Source organism: Otolemur garnettii, unplaced genomic scaffold (genome assembly GCF_000181295.1).
Source record: "Otolemur garnettii isolate 467f Iridium unplaced genomic scaffold, OtoGar3 scaffold00021, whole genome shotgun sequence".
Taxonomy (NCBI): domain Eukaryota; kingdom Metazoa; phylum Chordata; class Mammalia; order Primates; family Galagidae; genus Otolemur; species Otolemur garnettii.
In genome coordinates this window covers 1,055,062-1,068,697 of record NW_003852416.1, presented here as the reverse complement: position 1 = coordinate 1,068,697, position 13,636 = coordinate 1,055,062, and the positions used below count along the sequence as shown (strand labels likewise).

At 45.7% G+C, this 13,636-nt stretch overlaps 1 protein-coding gene across 12 annotated transcripts in view; it reads right to left on the bottom strand.

Moving 5' to 3' along the window:
- FGFR2 (fibroblast growth factor receptor 2) overlaps positions 1–13,636 on the bottom strand; it is a 108,318-nt gene that overhangs the window by 31,280 nt on the left and 63,402 nt on the right. For 4 of the 12 annotated variants that reach the window (XM_023511647.1, XM_023511652.1, XM_023511657.1 and 1 more), the window contains 3 exons: positions 6,143–6,333; positions 4,927–5,074; positions 1,459–1,661 (listed from right to left, as the gene is read on the bottom strand). In XM_023511647.1, coding sequence (XP_023367415.1) covers positions 1,459–1,661; positions 4,927–5,074; positions 6,143–6,333 — 542 coding nt within the window. Of the gene's footprint in view, positions 1–1,458; positions 1,662–3,638; positions 3,784–4,926; positions 5,075–6,142; positions 6,334–13,636 lie in introns of all 12 variants that reach the window. The other 8 variants (XM_023511648.1, XM_023511653.1, XM_023511658.1 and 5 more) reach the window with 3 other exon arrangements.

The window sequence follows — 13,636 nt, the reverse complement described above, 5'->3', positions numbered from 1 at the left end:
GGGACTAGACTCGCCCAGAAAATAGTCAGGCAATTGGCCCCATCATTGTTTCCCTGGCCCCAAGAATGACAGTGGTGTTGCTCAAAGTGACAACAGCTTTCTTGGTGGCAGAAGTGACCCAAGCGGCCTCTTTCTTTCCTTGCTCACAACATGGTTTAGTGGCTTGCCTATACTTGACACACACTCCAAATTCTATCCTCGGCCTCCACAGAGAAAAAGCTGCTTGAGCATGGCTTCAAAGATGCTAACAAGGACCCATTCAGCTGGGAGTTTGGAGCGGGGTTGAGAACAGCCAGACCTGTGCCAAGATGCTGCTGACCAACTAGTTCCTAATCCTTCCAGAAAGTGTCACTGCTACCTGAAGTCCCAGGAGAGGCAGGACTGGAGTCATCCAGAGTTTCTCAAAGTGCATTTTATAGTCACCTGGAGGCTTGTTTAAAATGCAGATTCCTGGCTCCATCCAAGAATCTCTGGGGCTGAGAGTAAGGAGTTTGCAATTTTAACAAGCTCCTCATAAATTCTACTAAAATACACACTGAAATAGAGCCATTTTACTTGCTATTTCAAAAAGATCTGTATTGGAACCAAGTTCCAAATACTGATAACCACTCTGCATTCACACCCGCCGCCTTCTTCACTCTTCATGGACAAGCAGAAAAGAGTCAGAGCGTTTCCTACACTGCCCACCTTTGCGAGGCTTTGGCTTCTGGCAGGGGTGGAGGCTCTACCTTGTCCCAACTTCCCCAAAGCAAAGTTAAATCAATCAGGAGGCACACACAAGCAAAGAGTATCCACCAAAGATCAAGCTTCAGTAGAGAAATAATCTGTCATAGGTTCCATAAAAAATCATTCTAACATTGAATCCAGCCACACATGTGATCTATTAACAACATGGTACAGGTATACGATTCTATTTTAAGAATTAGAGGGGTTAAGGCAAAATTCTGCGTTAGAAAGACATCGTGCATCACTTTAAATCAAGCAGTGGGTCAGATGCACTCCTAAGCATAGGTTTCTGATCTTAACTTCAAAACGCCTAAGAGAACTAGAGTCTCTTTCCTACGAGTAACATAAGGCCCCTGAGAATGATTCATGCCTATCTCAGGGAAAGTATCAGATCACAGGAGACATGTGTGGCCTGCACTCTGAAGAGGCCACTTACACTTGGGTAGAGTCAGAGGGAATCGCCCTGAGAGTGATTTTCAGTCCTGATGACCACTGCTCTGAATCTCACACTACCGTCCTATCTTGCCCTTGGGACTAGACTGTTCATCCCAGTCAGGTACCACGATAAGACAATGCAGGCTCAAAACACTAACTGGGCAACCGCCAAGCAGCACGTCAAACCCACCCGCACGTGGATGCTCACAGAATTAGACGGCATCAAAGCAGAGGAGATGTAAGAGCTGGCTGGGACATGGGCAGGTGTAAGGTTCTTTAAACTCTTTATCTACTTTCTGTTACCTGTCTCCGCAGGGGGATGCGCTTGGTCAGCTTGTGCACAGCTGGCTGGCTGCTGAAGTCTGGCTTCTTTGTCGTGGTCTTCATTCGGCACAAGACGACTGTGACCACCATACAGGTGATTAAGAAGACCCCTATGCAGTAAATGGCTATCTCCAGGTAGTCTGGGGAAGCTGTGATCTCCTTTTCTCTTACGGGAGCTAGATCGCAGATCACAGGGGAAGGAGAGATAAGCAGGCCACAGAGTTAGCGCACCAGATGGACTCGTCACAGCAGAACTGAAGGATTCAAATGGCAATGATCAATGTCAAGGCAAGGTGGGCGTGGCCTTATCCTGGGGCTTCTCCCAAGTGCACAGGACTAACTAAGGGCTCCTCCTTGTACCCCCAGGGCAGAGGCGATCACTGTCTCTAGCCTCAGAGTGGTGCACCTGCAATTTGGTGGGTGGCCGCCACCAAGTTACAAAGGGCAGGCTACAGGCCACATTCTGTTAGACACTTGGGCAGCAGAGAACAACTAGCTGCCCCCATAGTGAAATGATCATCTTCCATGATGGTGTCTGAACACAAACCATGTGAAAAATTTTTAAATATCAACAACGCCCGTTTTTGTTTCTAAGGAGACAGTGACAATGCTTTTCTCTGACTTGCCCCAGATAAACACAATTCCACATGACGTGAATATTCATCTAGAAAGCTGGCCTGAAAAAGTTTTGGTGAGTTCCTCAATACAGTCCAGCAAGTTATTCAATTACATAAGTCAATATGTTTAATATGTAAGACCAAGTTGGTCCACACACATATATACATAAAGTTTAAAAGTTTACACTATTCCTTAATAGTCATTCAAATTTTTGTGTTTCTGGTTATATTCATACGTCACTACAACATTCTTAAAGAAAAAATATAAATGGTACTGCAGGTTAGTGAGTACACGTATAATTCCTCAATTTAGCACGTTCTTATAACTTCCAATGCCTGTCCTCTCCTTAGTCCTCAAGGATCAATCTACAAGCAGTGTATTTCCAAACAGTATTTTTTTCAAACTGCATTCTTAGTTAACGGGCCAGCACTGTCAGGCAAACTGGTTAAGCAGCGCCGATGAGGCACTCACAGAACACAGTACTGCAAGTCAAAGCAAGCTCCATGTAAGAGGCATCTCATTGTTCCAAAGCAAATATTCGCAGAGCAAATTGACGACAAAAGGAAAAATGGATGCAATGGCATTATTTAAAGCTTATACATTTTAATCAGAAAAATACTTGCAAGACAGTCAAAACTCTGAGCAGCAACAGCACAAAATGAAAACAATTTATCTTTACTAGATAATAAAATAAGCATGCAGGTAGGCACTGTACGCTAAAAATAAGGAATTAATAACTGGAGTGGAACATCACAGGCTAGCAAACCACAGTCTATGCAGTTTCACAAAGGAAATGGCAAAAGAGGCAGAGGCATCAGAAAGGACAGCGTTAACGAGAAGGTTGCACTAGAATAGAGATGTCAGTTATTAAAGATTCAAACAGCAGCAATGTTTAGGCAACTGGGCTTCTCTGATGCTTATTTCTCCAGAAGGCAGAAATAATATCAAGCCCAAGATGGCAAGAGCATGCTTTGCAATAGAAGCAAACAGGAGCCCAGTCTAGCAACATGCAGCAAGCCACTGCCCCGAGGGAGGTAACACACTGCTTCTGTGCACCCAAAGGTTCAGAGGGGCCTCTCCCCGGCACCTCAGTATACACCCCTCTATTTACATCCCATTAAACATACAAAGTGGGACGGAAGTAATAAAAAACACATACGGGATTTTAGCAAAATGGAATTGGAAATGAGAAAGAAATTACTTTGAATTTTACAAAGTAATTTCAACTGTTTCCTTAACGTGAAAGGGGGATGGGGCTAACTTACACACTGGCTCAATGACTCGCTAAAAGTATTAGATCCCTTTAGGTTTGAAGGGTGAAATTTTACTTGATCATAAATGTTGAGTGTGGGATCTCTGTTGTTAAGTGAATTTCCAAGGCAACTTTCTTACTCTGGGGGATAATTTTTAACGCTTTTTTTTTTATCTTTATGCAAGGATAAAAGGGGCCATTTCTGCTAACAGAAGCTGTGTTAATTTTATAGCAATCAACCAAGAAAAGGGGAAAAAACCCAGAGAGAAAGAGCAGTATATACCTGGCAGAACTGTCAACCATGCAGAGTGAAAGGATATCCCAATAGAATTACCCGCCAAGCACGTATATTCCCCCGCATCCTCAAAAGTTACATTCCGAATATAGAGAACCTCAATCTCTTTGTCCGTGGTGTTAACACCGGCGGCCTAGAAAACAAGGGAAGCAGGAAAAAGGCTAGACGACACAGGAATGATTGTGGAGGGGGCCATGGAACCACGAGGCGTCGCCCCGGGGGGCTCCAGGGGGTGCTGGCCACCAGGAGATTCCACCTGCAGCCCATCCACAAAGCCCACAACCAAGAGACACTGAGCGACACTGACCAGCTCACCTCCACAGGCCCGTCACCACACCGGCGGCATCGCCCAGGCATGCACACGATCAAACGCATGGAAAAATCGGCCCACGGAGGCCATTCTCTTGGCCTGTGCTTTGGTTTGGATTTGGGGTGTCGGGCTGGAGTGTTAAAATATAGAGCCCAGAAGGACAAGCTGGGTCTGGTCCTGTGGGCTGCAGCCTCCTGCCGCAGGAAATGGAAGGGTATGGCTAAATGTTGGGAAGTGGAAGACCGCAGGTGAGCACAGGTGGACACCTCCCACGGGGCGGAAGGCTGTCTTGGTCACCAGGCTCTGATGCTACTTTCACTTCTACAAAACCATCTTGGCTTACAAAGCATTGGGACATTCCTTGGAAACAAAAAAGCTCGGCTTTTCCTTCTTTCTTTAATATAAACATTTGAATGTGAGTTAGACAAACAAGGCCAACATCCTGCCTTCCGTGGCATCCAGCAGGACATTCACTCGGGAAGATGAACTACCACAGGATCATGTGTGCATCCACAGGAAGAGTGCTTTGTTCGGCCAATGAGACCACACCAGAGTGTCTCCAAAAACTCCAGGTAGAAGGAGATGTGAATTCTGCCGATCCTCAAATGCCAGGAATTTAATAGGCATGTAGGTGTGTGTTTAAAACCGTGCTAATGTGCAGTAATGATGGGAAATGTGCAGCCCAGACAAGATAAACCAGAAGGAACGACTTAAAAACTGGGTGTGGATGGAGCGTAATCTTTAGAAGGAATTGGAGCAAGCACTTGGAACACTGTGGGCATTTTTCCATGGCGACTGGCATTACACCAGCTGCATGACCGAAGAAAGATCATCGTGAATATACCAAGGCCACAAGAGTTAGCCTATAAGCTGCCTGCAGTCTCCCAAAGCACCGAGTCTTTTCAGCTTCTATATCCAGCTTTCTTTTTTTTTTAAAAAAAAAGACAAAAACAAAAACATTGTTACCTTGCTGTTTGGGCAGGACAGTGAGCCAGGCAGACTGGTTGGCCTGCCCTATATAATTGGAGACCTTACATATATACTCCCCAGCATCCGCCTCAGTCACATTGAACAGAGCCAGCACTTCTGCATTGGAACTATTTATCCCCGAGTGCTAGAACAGACACAGGAGAACAATATAACGGCCAGCCAGGAAGGACTTAGCGCTGTCTATGGTCCCACCACCAACACACCACAAGAAAACAACCTACACATCTAAATGGTGGCATGACAGGGCTGTGGGCTTTGAAAGAATAAAGTAAATTAGGGGGTGGACGAGGGAAAGGCCTGACATAGAAGGGAGGAAGGGTGGGAGTGATGACCCCGGGCGGGTCACCTTTCCCCAGCATTTTTTGGTCCTTGGTACTCGTAGGTGGCGAGAACACCTCATCAGTTTAGAGTTCTTAGTTGAGCCACTTCACGGCTGTGTTGGAAAAATTTTCTTTTAAAGGATGTTCTCTATGAGCCACTAAACATGGGAGACATGACAGGCAGGGAGCTAAGAACTAGCTGTTGAGACTTAGCTGCCACTTCTATCACCCTCCTGAAGGACCGCATAAAGAGGCTGCTGCTCTGACATGGGAAATTGCAAAGCACCAAACAAATATACCAGGGGGAAGATCCTTCCCGTGCTCAGCATTACACTGGTGCAGAAACACTTCCTACAAAGTCTATGCCTGAGTCACATGTAAATGGATTTCAAAGATTGAGGGATTTTTTTTTTTTTTGAAAAAGAAAATCTAAGTTGTTTCAAAAAGGTGACTACTAAAACTGGATCCTAACGTCACATCAAAAGCAAACAGTATCAGTAAACATAAACATGGGTTATGACGTCTAGAGCTTACAAAGCTCCTTCCACCCACTCCATCCACTTTATTCTGCAGACACTTTACAGGGGAGATGAGATCGTGATGTGCAGCTAAGCCTGGTGTCGAAGATCTCAGGGCTGATAAGCAGCTGAACTATTCGGTCTCCAACTTGAGTACTTCTTCCCTAGGCCATGGCTCCCTTCTGAAATTTTACTATCAAGCCTAAAGATCTGCTAATTCCTTAGCATGCTTTCTACTAGCCAGTCAAAAAAGAGAGTAGGGATCATCGTCTCTCAAATCCAACAGGAAATTAAAGGCCAAACCCATTAAGGAGACCAAGGCAGTGGGCACCTTCAGATTCAGAAAGTCCTCACCTTGAGAACCTTGAGGTAGGGCAGCCCGTCTGGCCCGTATTTACTGCCGTTCTTTTCCACATGCTTGATCCACTGGATGTGGGGCTGGGCGTCACTGTAAACTTTGCAGACAAACTCCACGTCCCCTCCAACCACCGTGGAGGCGTTTGCCGGCAGTCCAGCTTGGAGGATGGGCCGGTGTGGCGATCGCTCTGGTAAAGAGAGGGAAGAAAGGAGGGGCAGGGATGGGAGGAGGGGCCAGGCAATCAGCCCCATTGTCCAGAAGGCTGTCAGTGAGCTCAGGCCAGAGGGCCTCAAGTCTGCCAGCTGACTCCCTTGGATAACACTGCAGCCCCATGCAGAACAAAAAGGACTTCAAAGGACACCACTGGAGCATGACCCATGTGAAAAGAATACTTACTTAGAAAATCGGGAAAAGGACTTCTTATGTCCAAGTTATTTGCTGCCCGTGGCCACCAAATGAATAAGGGAAAAGATTTTACTTTGACAATCTAACAGCAGGAGAAGAGGAGCCTCTTCACTGATTCTACTTGCAATCATCTCAAAGACCCGGGCAAGGGACAAGACGAACTTTGAGGTCACCTTAAATGCCAAGAAGGGCTCCCATAGGCACAGTATCTGCCCATGCATTTCTGAGATGCTCTGAGAAGACGTCTGTCCCTAGTTTACAAAATTAAATTAAAAGCCGAAGCCCAAAATTACAAAGAGGCCACATTAACAACAGGGTTCATCTCTTTATTGTGGAATTCACTCCGTTCATTCATTCTTTACCCACCCATTCATTTCTTTGATAAATATCAAATGTTAGTTACCCTATGCCCAGTACTTACTAGACACGAGTATACTGTTCTTGGTATGTTCATTACAGCACTGCTCACAATGGCAAAGATACAGAAACAACCAAAATATCCATTGACAAGTGAATCAATACAATTAAAACTGTGAGTCTGTAGATACAATGGACTACCATTCAGGGGGTTGGGTTTTTTTGAGGCAGAGTCTCACTCTGTCACCTTGGGTAGAGTCCCATGGTGTCATCATAGCTCACAGAAACCTCAAATGCTTGGGCTCAAGCCCCCTGAGTAACTGGGTCTACAAGCATGCACCACTAGCACCAGCTAGTTTTTCTATTTTTAGTAGAGATATGGTCTTGCTCTTGCTCGGGCTGGTCTCAAACTCCTAAACTCAAGCAATCTACCTTCCTCAACCTCCCAGAGTGTCGGGATTACAGGTGTGAGCCATAGCGCCAGGCCCCATTCAGCTTTTAAAAAGAAGGAAATCTAGAAATGTGTGATAACCTAGAAGGCAACATGCTGAGGGAAACAGGACAGCTACAGAGAGAAAAACATTACATGATTCCACTTCTATGGGGTGTCTAAATTATCCAGATTCATAGAATCAAAGAGTAGGATTGTGGCTGCCAGGGCTGGGACAGATAAAGAAGTGGGAGTTGCTAGTCACAGGGCGTACAGGTTCAGTCATGCAAGAGCGACTAGTGAGCTGCAGAGATCCGACTTCCAGCACTGTGCTTATAGCCAGCAATAACGTATTACACACTTAAAAATGTGCCAAGACGGTAGATCTCACGTTTAGTGTTCTTACAACAATAGGATAGAAGAATTAAGCAGCAGACCAGACTGCTGTGTGATCTTGTCCCTGTAAATCACAAGCTCACTGGGAACCTTCCTACACGGCTGCTCTGCCAAGAGTCACACAAAACCCAATCACGGGTCCATTCAAATACAACTCCGTCCCCACAGGCCTGCACCATCCAGCCGCCCCCAGCTATGAGGAACCCTGACTTTAGCCTCCACCTTGATCACAGCCAGCTCAACACACTAAGGATGTCTCCACGCCACCTGTGGGGGGCCCTGAGCACTGGGCTGGGAATGGCAAATCAGAGCAATAGATAGCCACGCCTTCCTAGATTCGGGCCTTACAGACGAAAATATTGAAGAGAATCTGTTGGGCAAGAGCCAGACCACGTGCAAATTGATTTTACTGCATACGCCTGTTGCTGGCCTTTAAAAAACTTTATTAAAACAAAGAAAAGGTGCTAGGGGTTATTCTCAGCACATTTCATTACAAAATCTCCCATCACTTCACGGACACGGACATTTCCACATGATAATGATAAGGCTTTCGGAGCCCCAAAGAAGTCATTCGTTTACCCAAATATCACCCACATAGGCCGAGCAAAGAACCAGAAGTCAAGTTTTCTAGTTTTTATGGTCAGAAACATCTCAAAGGTGGATCCCTCCAAGCATTGCATGAAACCCTTGCTCTTGGGCAGATACACACTGGCCCAGGGACAGGCCGTAGCAAGTCTCCATCCCTGAGACATCCATCAGGCCTCAAAGCTGCAGGAACCTGTTAGCAGCTGACAGTGACTGAGGTCTGGGTGAATCCTTACCAGCCTCACCCACACGGGAAGGAAGGAGTTAAACACACACACACACACACACACACACACTCTCTTCTGACTCTTCACCAGGCTTCCTACCAAGAGACTTCTCAGCATGAGGTGAGGCTGTCCTCTGGGCTGGAAGCTGCCAGCCAAGTTCACAAACCACGCTCCTTTGTATCCAGCAAATATTAAGGAGATTTACTCCTTCCCATTAGAACAGTGAACTTTAGGTATCAATTCGTTCCCTGGCTCAGTTTTCCAGCTTTGCGCTCTGAGTGCATGTATGTGTGTGTATGTGTATGTGGAGGGGAGGGGGTGTTTTAAGATAAACACTTGCAGTGGGCCTAAATATCTATTCTTAGAAACAAAGGGACTATAAAATCTTAAATGTCATCAGCCAGATCAACTGAATTTCAAACCAAGTCCTCTTTTCTTAAACATACTTGTTTTGAATAAATCGTTTCACAAGCAAACATTGTGCGTATAATACCAAATAATGATGCCCTGCGAACAATGAGCGCTTTCATACAGCCCGACATCTCCGGCCCGCGCCAGCCTTCCACGGGGAATGTAGTCGCTGGGGCAACACTGGCAAAGCCCCTGCATGCAGAGCGGCGGTCTTGTTTTACTTGTGGTCAAAGTGCTGCCGAGCTCCAGTTATTAAGTTATTCCATCGCCATCCAGACTGCTCTCACATACACACACCCCACCCCAAACCAACCTTTGCAATGGTCTAATGTTATTGCATTTGCAAATTACAGCATTCCAAATGTTACACGCTTACAACAGTCTTGAATTCATCTTTGCAAATTTTCTCACCTTATACAAAATAACCTCCTTACCACCCCCTTTCCCCCGCCCACCCCCAGCTCTTTTCTCACTTCTGGTACAAAAACTGCAAGCAGGATCGCTCTGTAATAGAAACCTTACACTGTCTTCCAAAACTTATTACAGCTGCCTTCAGTATAAAATGAAACCTTAGAGAATGTTATTTAAAATGTTTTTTAAAAGTCAGTAGGTCTCATGTTTCGTTTCTCCACATCAGGCTTTGATTTCCTTTGCAACCTTATTCTCTGCCCTTAAACAAGTTGGAGAAGGAGGCCTGAACGTCTTGCAAAAGGTCCCCGGGTGCCAGCATCCGCCTGCCAGGCCCCGCGCTCTTCTCCTGTCCTTCAGCAATCCGTTTCCCCTCAGAATCCATCAGAACATTAAAAACAGTGATCAGGAAGTGGATGGCAGCCCTGGACTCCTGCGTAACTTCTAAAAATTTGGGATGACAGCAGAATTCAGATTGCAGAGGACACATGCTGGGCAGTGCCAAGGCCCCTCCATGACCTGGCCTGGTGGGCACTTAGGAAGAAGGCAGAGGCAATGGGAACAATGACCCAACAGCCAAAATGCAACCCCCACCAGGAGCCTCACCAGGCCCTGGGCAGACCAGAACCTTCCAGTTGGCAACTTGGAGCAGCAAACTGATATAAAAAGAAGCAGCCAATGAATTATATCCCCAGGTGAAAGACTGAAGCCCAGTGCTACCTCACCCTTTCTTCTTCCAGATGGCAACAAAAATCACATCTTCTCCATGAGGAAGATCGACAATTTTAGACAAGATTCTCTTATAGCATGTTAACTCTCAGATATTACATATATAAAACAGGTCTTTCTTTTTCCGGGGCAGGGGTGGGGATGTGGGTAGTAAAATGTATACAGTAGAACCTCCGTAGGTGACCACTTCCTTAAGTCGGCCTAATTTTCATAGGTCAACTCCATGCACACATCAGCAGAGTAGGCCTAGTTCCTTATGTTGACCATCTCCCCAAGTTGACCAGTTGGTTATAGTCCCCTGGGTGGTCAACTTACAGAAGTTCTATTATACATGGAGACAGAAAGGCTGACAAGCAGCTCATCTCTGTTTCTTTACTGCAGTGTGTGTGTGTATGTGTGTGTGTGTGTGTGTGTGTGTGTGTGTATATATATATATATATTTTTTTTTCCCCCCCTGAGTTCAGCAGGTTGCAAAGGTACAGTGCATGGACCTGGAACAGGATGAGAAACTTTAAAATAGCAACTCAAAGGCCCCTGTGTGAATTCCAAATTAAGACAGACTGGAAAGCGGTCCAAAGGGTGCGGCTGCTGATGGGACAGTTGGCTGCACTGCTGGAATGAGGTTCCACCAAATAAACGCGTAGTAAACACAGACTGAAGTGCTTTAAAAAATACACGCGTTCTCTCCCTCCCTCTCCCTTCAAGTGTCCACTTTGCTAAAGCAGAAAGCCCCACTGCTAAGAGTTTAAATACCAAGATGGGCTCTTTCCAGCCCACTCTGGAGTGGGAAGCCTTAACCCAACTAAAGCCTGCATCATTCCAAAAGGCAATTATTGAGAGAGAGAAAGAGAAAATACCTGAGTGACAAAGAATAAATCTTCGTTAATTGACCATTGAAATTTTATAACATGTCAGTCCGCCTCTGGACACGGTAATATGTTTGCTCATAAGAGATCTACAACTTTTGCTCCGACCTAGCAAAGGCCATAAAAAACATCCATCGAGCAGAGAGGCCTCATGTCTACAGGCTCAGCAAACACGCATCCCGGAGAACCGGGCTCTTAAATTACACCCATAAATTAATCAAGCCCAGAGTCGCCAGTTTCCTGGCACACACTGGCCTCCTGAGTATTTCTCCCCAAAAGTTAAGCAGTGCTTGCCACAGAGAACCATGTCAAAGCCACTCTCTCTGGCAGCTGAACACCTTCAAGTTCCCAGCATTGATCTGGACACAGCCCTGTCCCCTGCTCTCTGGCACCCACTCATTTAAGGAGCATGGATAACCGTGCTTGGCCTGTCTTTAAATTAATCAAAATTTAATTACCCTTCCTCCAAAATGGCAGTATCTTAGCAACTCCAAAGGGCTGAAAGGTAAAGGACATCCGATTTGCAGGACAAGTGAAAACATCTGAGAGTTCTTTTTCTAAAGCCTGGCCTTGCTTTTTTCTAAAGAGTAGGCCTGGTGGTTGCTTCTGTTGCATAAAAACCAGTTAGCAGGAGCATGGTTATTAGGAGGAGGAGGCAGATCAAAGCAGAGCCCTCTGAAGTTTGAGGAGCCGATAACCTGCTAAAGGCCTCACATTAATTACAATTAGTAGAATGAGTTCATTGCCTAATGTGCTCAAACCAGACGGGCTAAATAGAGTTAGGTTCTGAGTTTTGTTTTGTTTTCCCTAAGCTTTCTCCAGCCTCCGGAGCGGGGCACAAAGGAAGGTCAGAACCAAACTGATCAGCAGAAAGGGGGAAGGTGAGGATGGGAAGAAGCACTCGTCCACTTTCAGGAAGAGTCGGGGTGCCCATAGGCAGTACTCTGGTCTGTCATCTCATACGACAGGTGAGTGACCTGGGATGCTGGACACGCTGGATCACTTTTTTTTTTAATCACATTTTTACAGAAGATGGGAGCTGATCTTTCTCCCCCATAGGCTTAGCTGCATTTTCCTCTCTGAATTTTGTTGTTCTCTCCTTTTTTCCATCTGGTCACCCAGGTATCCCCGTCTTCTACCTTGACACCGGCCCCTTGAAAGTCCTACAGAATTGGGCCAGAGATCAGCTTCCTCTAACATATCCAAGTCTCTTTGCAGAGACACCCAAGTCCTCAGAACAAGTTTGTTTGGGGAAAGATGAGGTGGCTTCCGCCAGCACTAAGGCCACAACATGACTTATGGAGGCTACACCACGTGAACTGATAAAAAGCACCACTAATTCCCTGGTGCTGGCTCAATGGTGAGGACAAGCCAAGCAACGTGAGGGCAGGGCTCAGGCCTGGCGCGGGTGAGGCAGGCAGAGGCCAAGTGCCTTCCCTCCTAGCATCACAGACTGTATTATTTGGCTTGGGGTGAGTGACTTCTACCAGCTGGTTATCAACTGGGGTCTGCTTGGGCAAATTCCAGGAGTGGGACGTGTGTTATTTACACCCGAAATGTTTAAAATATCCTAAGCTCTGATCTTTCAAAAAGTAAAACCAGAACTGAAGACTCTTTGGTGACCATAAAGATATGAGACATACAGGTTCAAAAATGCCTTTCCTTTGGTTAAAAGGAGATGTGGCTTTGGGATGATGGAGACATTCTCAAGACAGAGAGTGGTGATGGCTGCACAACAATTTGAATGGACTCAATGTTAGTGAATTACACATTCAAAAATGGTTAAAGTAGTACATTTTTCTGTCTATTTTGCTTCCATGTTTTTTAAAAAGGAGGCACTGGTAGAAGTGATCATATCACAGGGTTAGCAAGCTATATTTCCAGGGTAAGTGGAAAACCTACCTTCTCAATTAGCTAAGTGTATTTACTTCGTCCAGTTTACTAAATGAGAGCTTTTCTCTCTCCTAACACAAAGACTTTGCACGAGGTCCCTCCCTATATTGTGCCGGGTTTTGACTGATGTAAAGCTCAGACGTCAGTCTCCTGGAGCTCCCCCCTGAAGAGCTGGGGTAAACACAGCTGAGAGCAGTGGCCGCATCACAAAGCCCAGCACCCCCACCACTTGCCACTGGGGGTGCAGCAGCTTTTAGGAATGCAAGATTCTCAGCTGATATCTGCATCGCTGGGTTTCCTTCACAGGAAGAATAATTAGAAACTTTTTTTAAAAAATGTGTCCAAGAATTAAATGTATTCTCTTGTTACAAAGGCCAAACTCCCAATACTCCAGTATGGCCTCTCAAAAGACTTTGCAAAGAAGCTAAAAAACAAACAAACTACCGGGGAGCCCCCAGTCAGGGACAGCACCACAAGCTCCTCAGCTTTGAAATGGTTTGCTATTATCTGTCCAAAAGGATCCCAGTTAGCCCATGTTTAGAATTCTGTCCTAGAAAAATAAAAAGCTTGTCATGGGGGCATTTTTTTCTTTTTGGTAAGTGGCAGACAAAAGATGTACACAATATAAATATGATTAAATACATAATACCGTATCAATGACAGGGTGACACATGGGCCACTAGCAAGAACGCAGGAGATTGATGAAGGATGCCCGTGGTAAGAAAACGTTGACAGGTTTCATCAACTTGCACCAGCTACAAAGCCTTTCTTCTGGAGGAAATC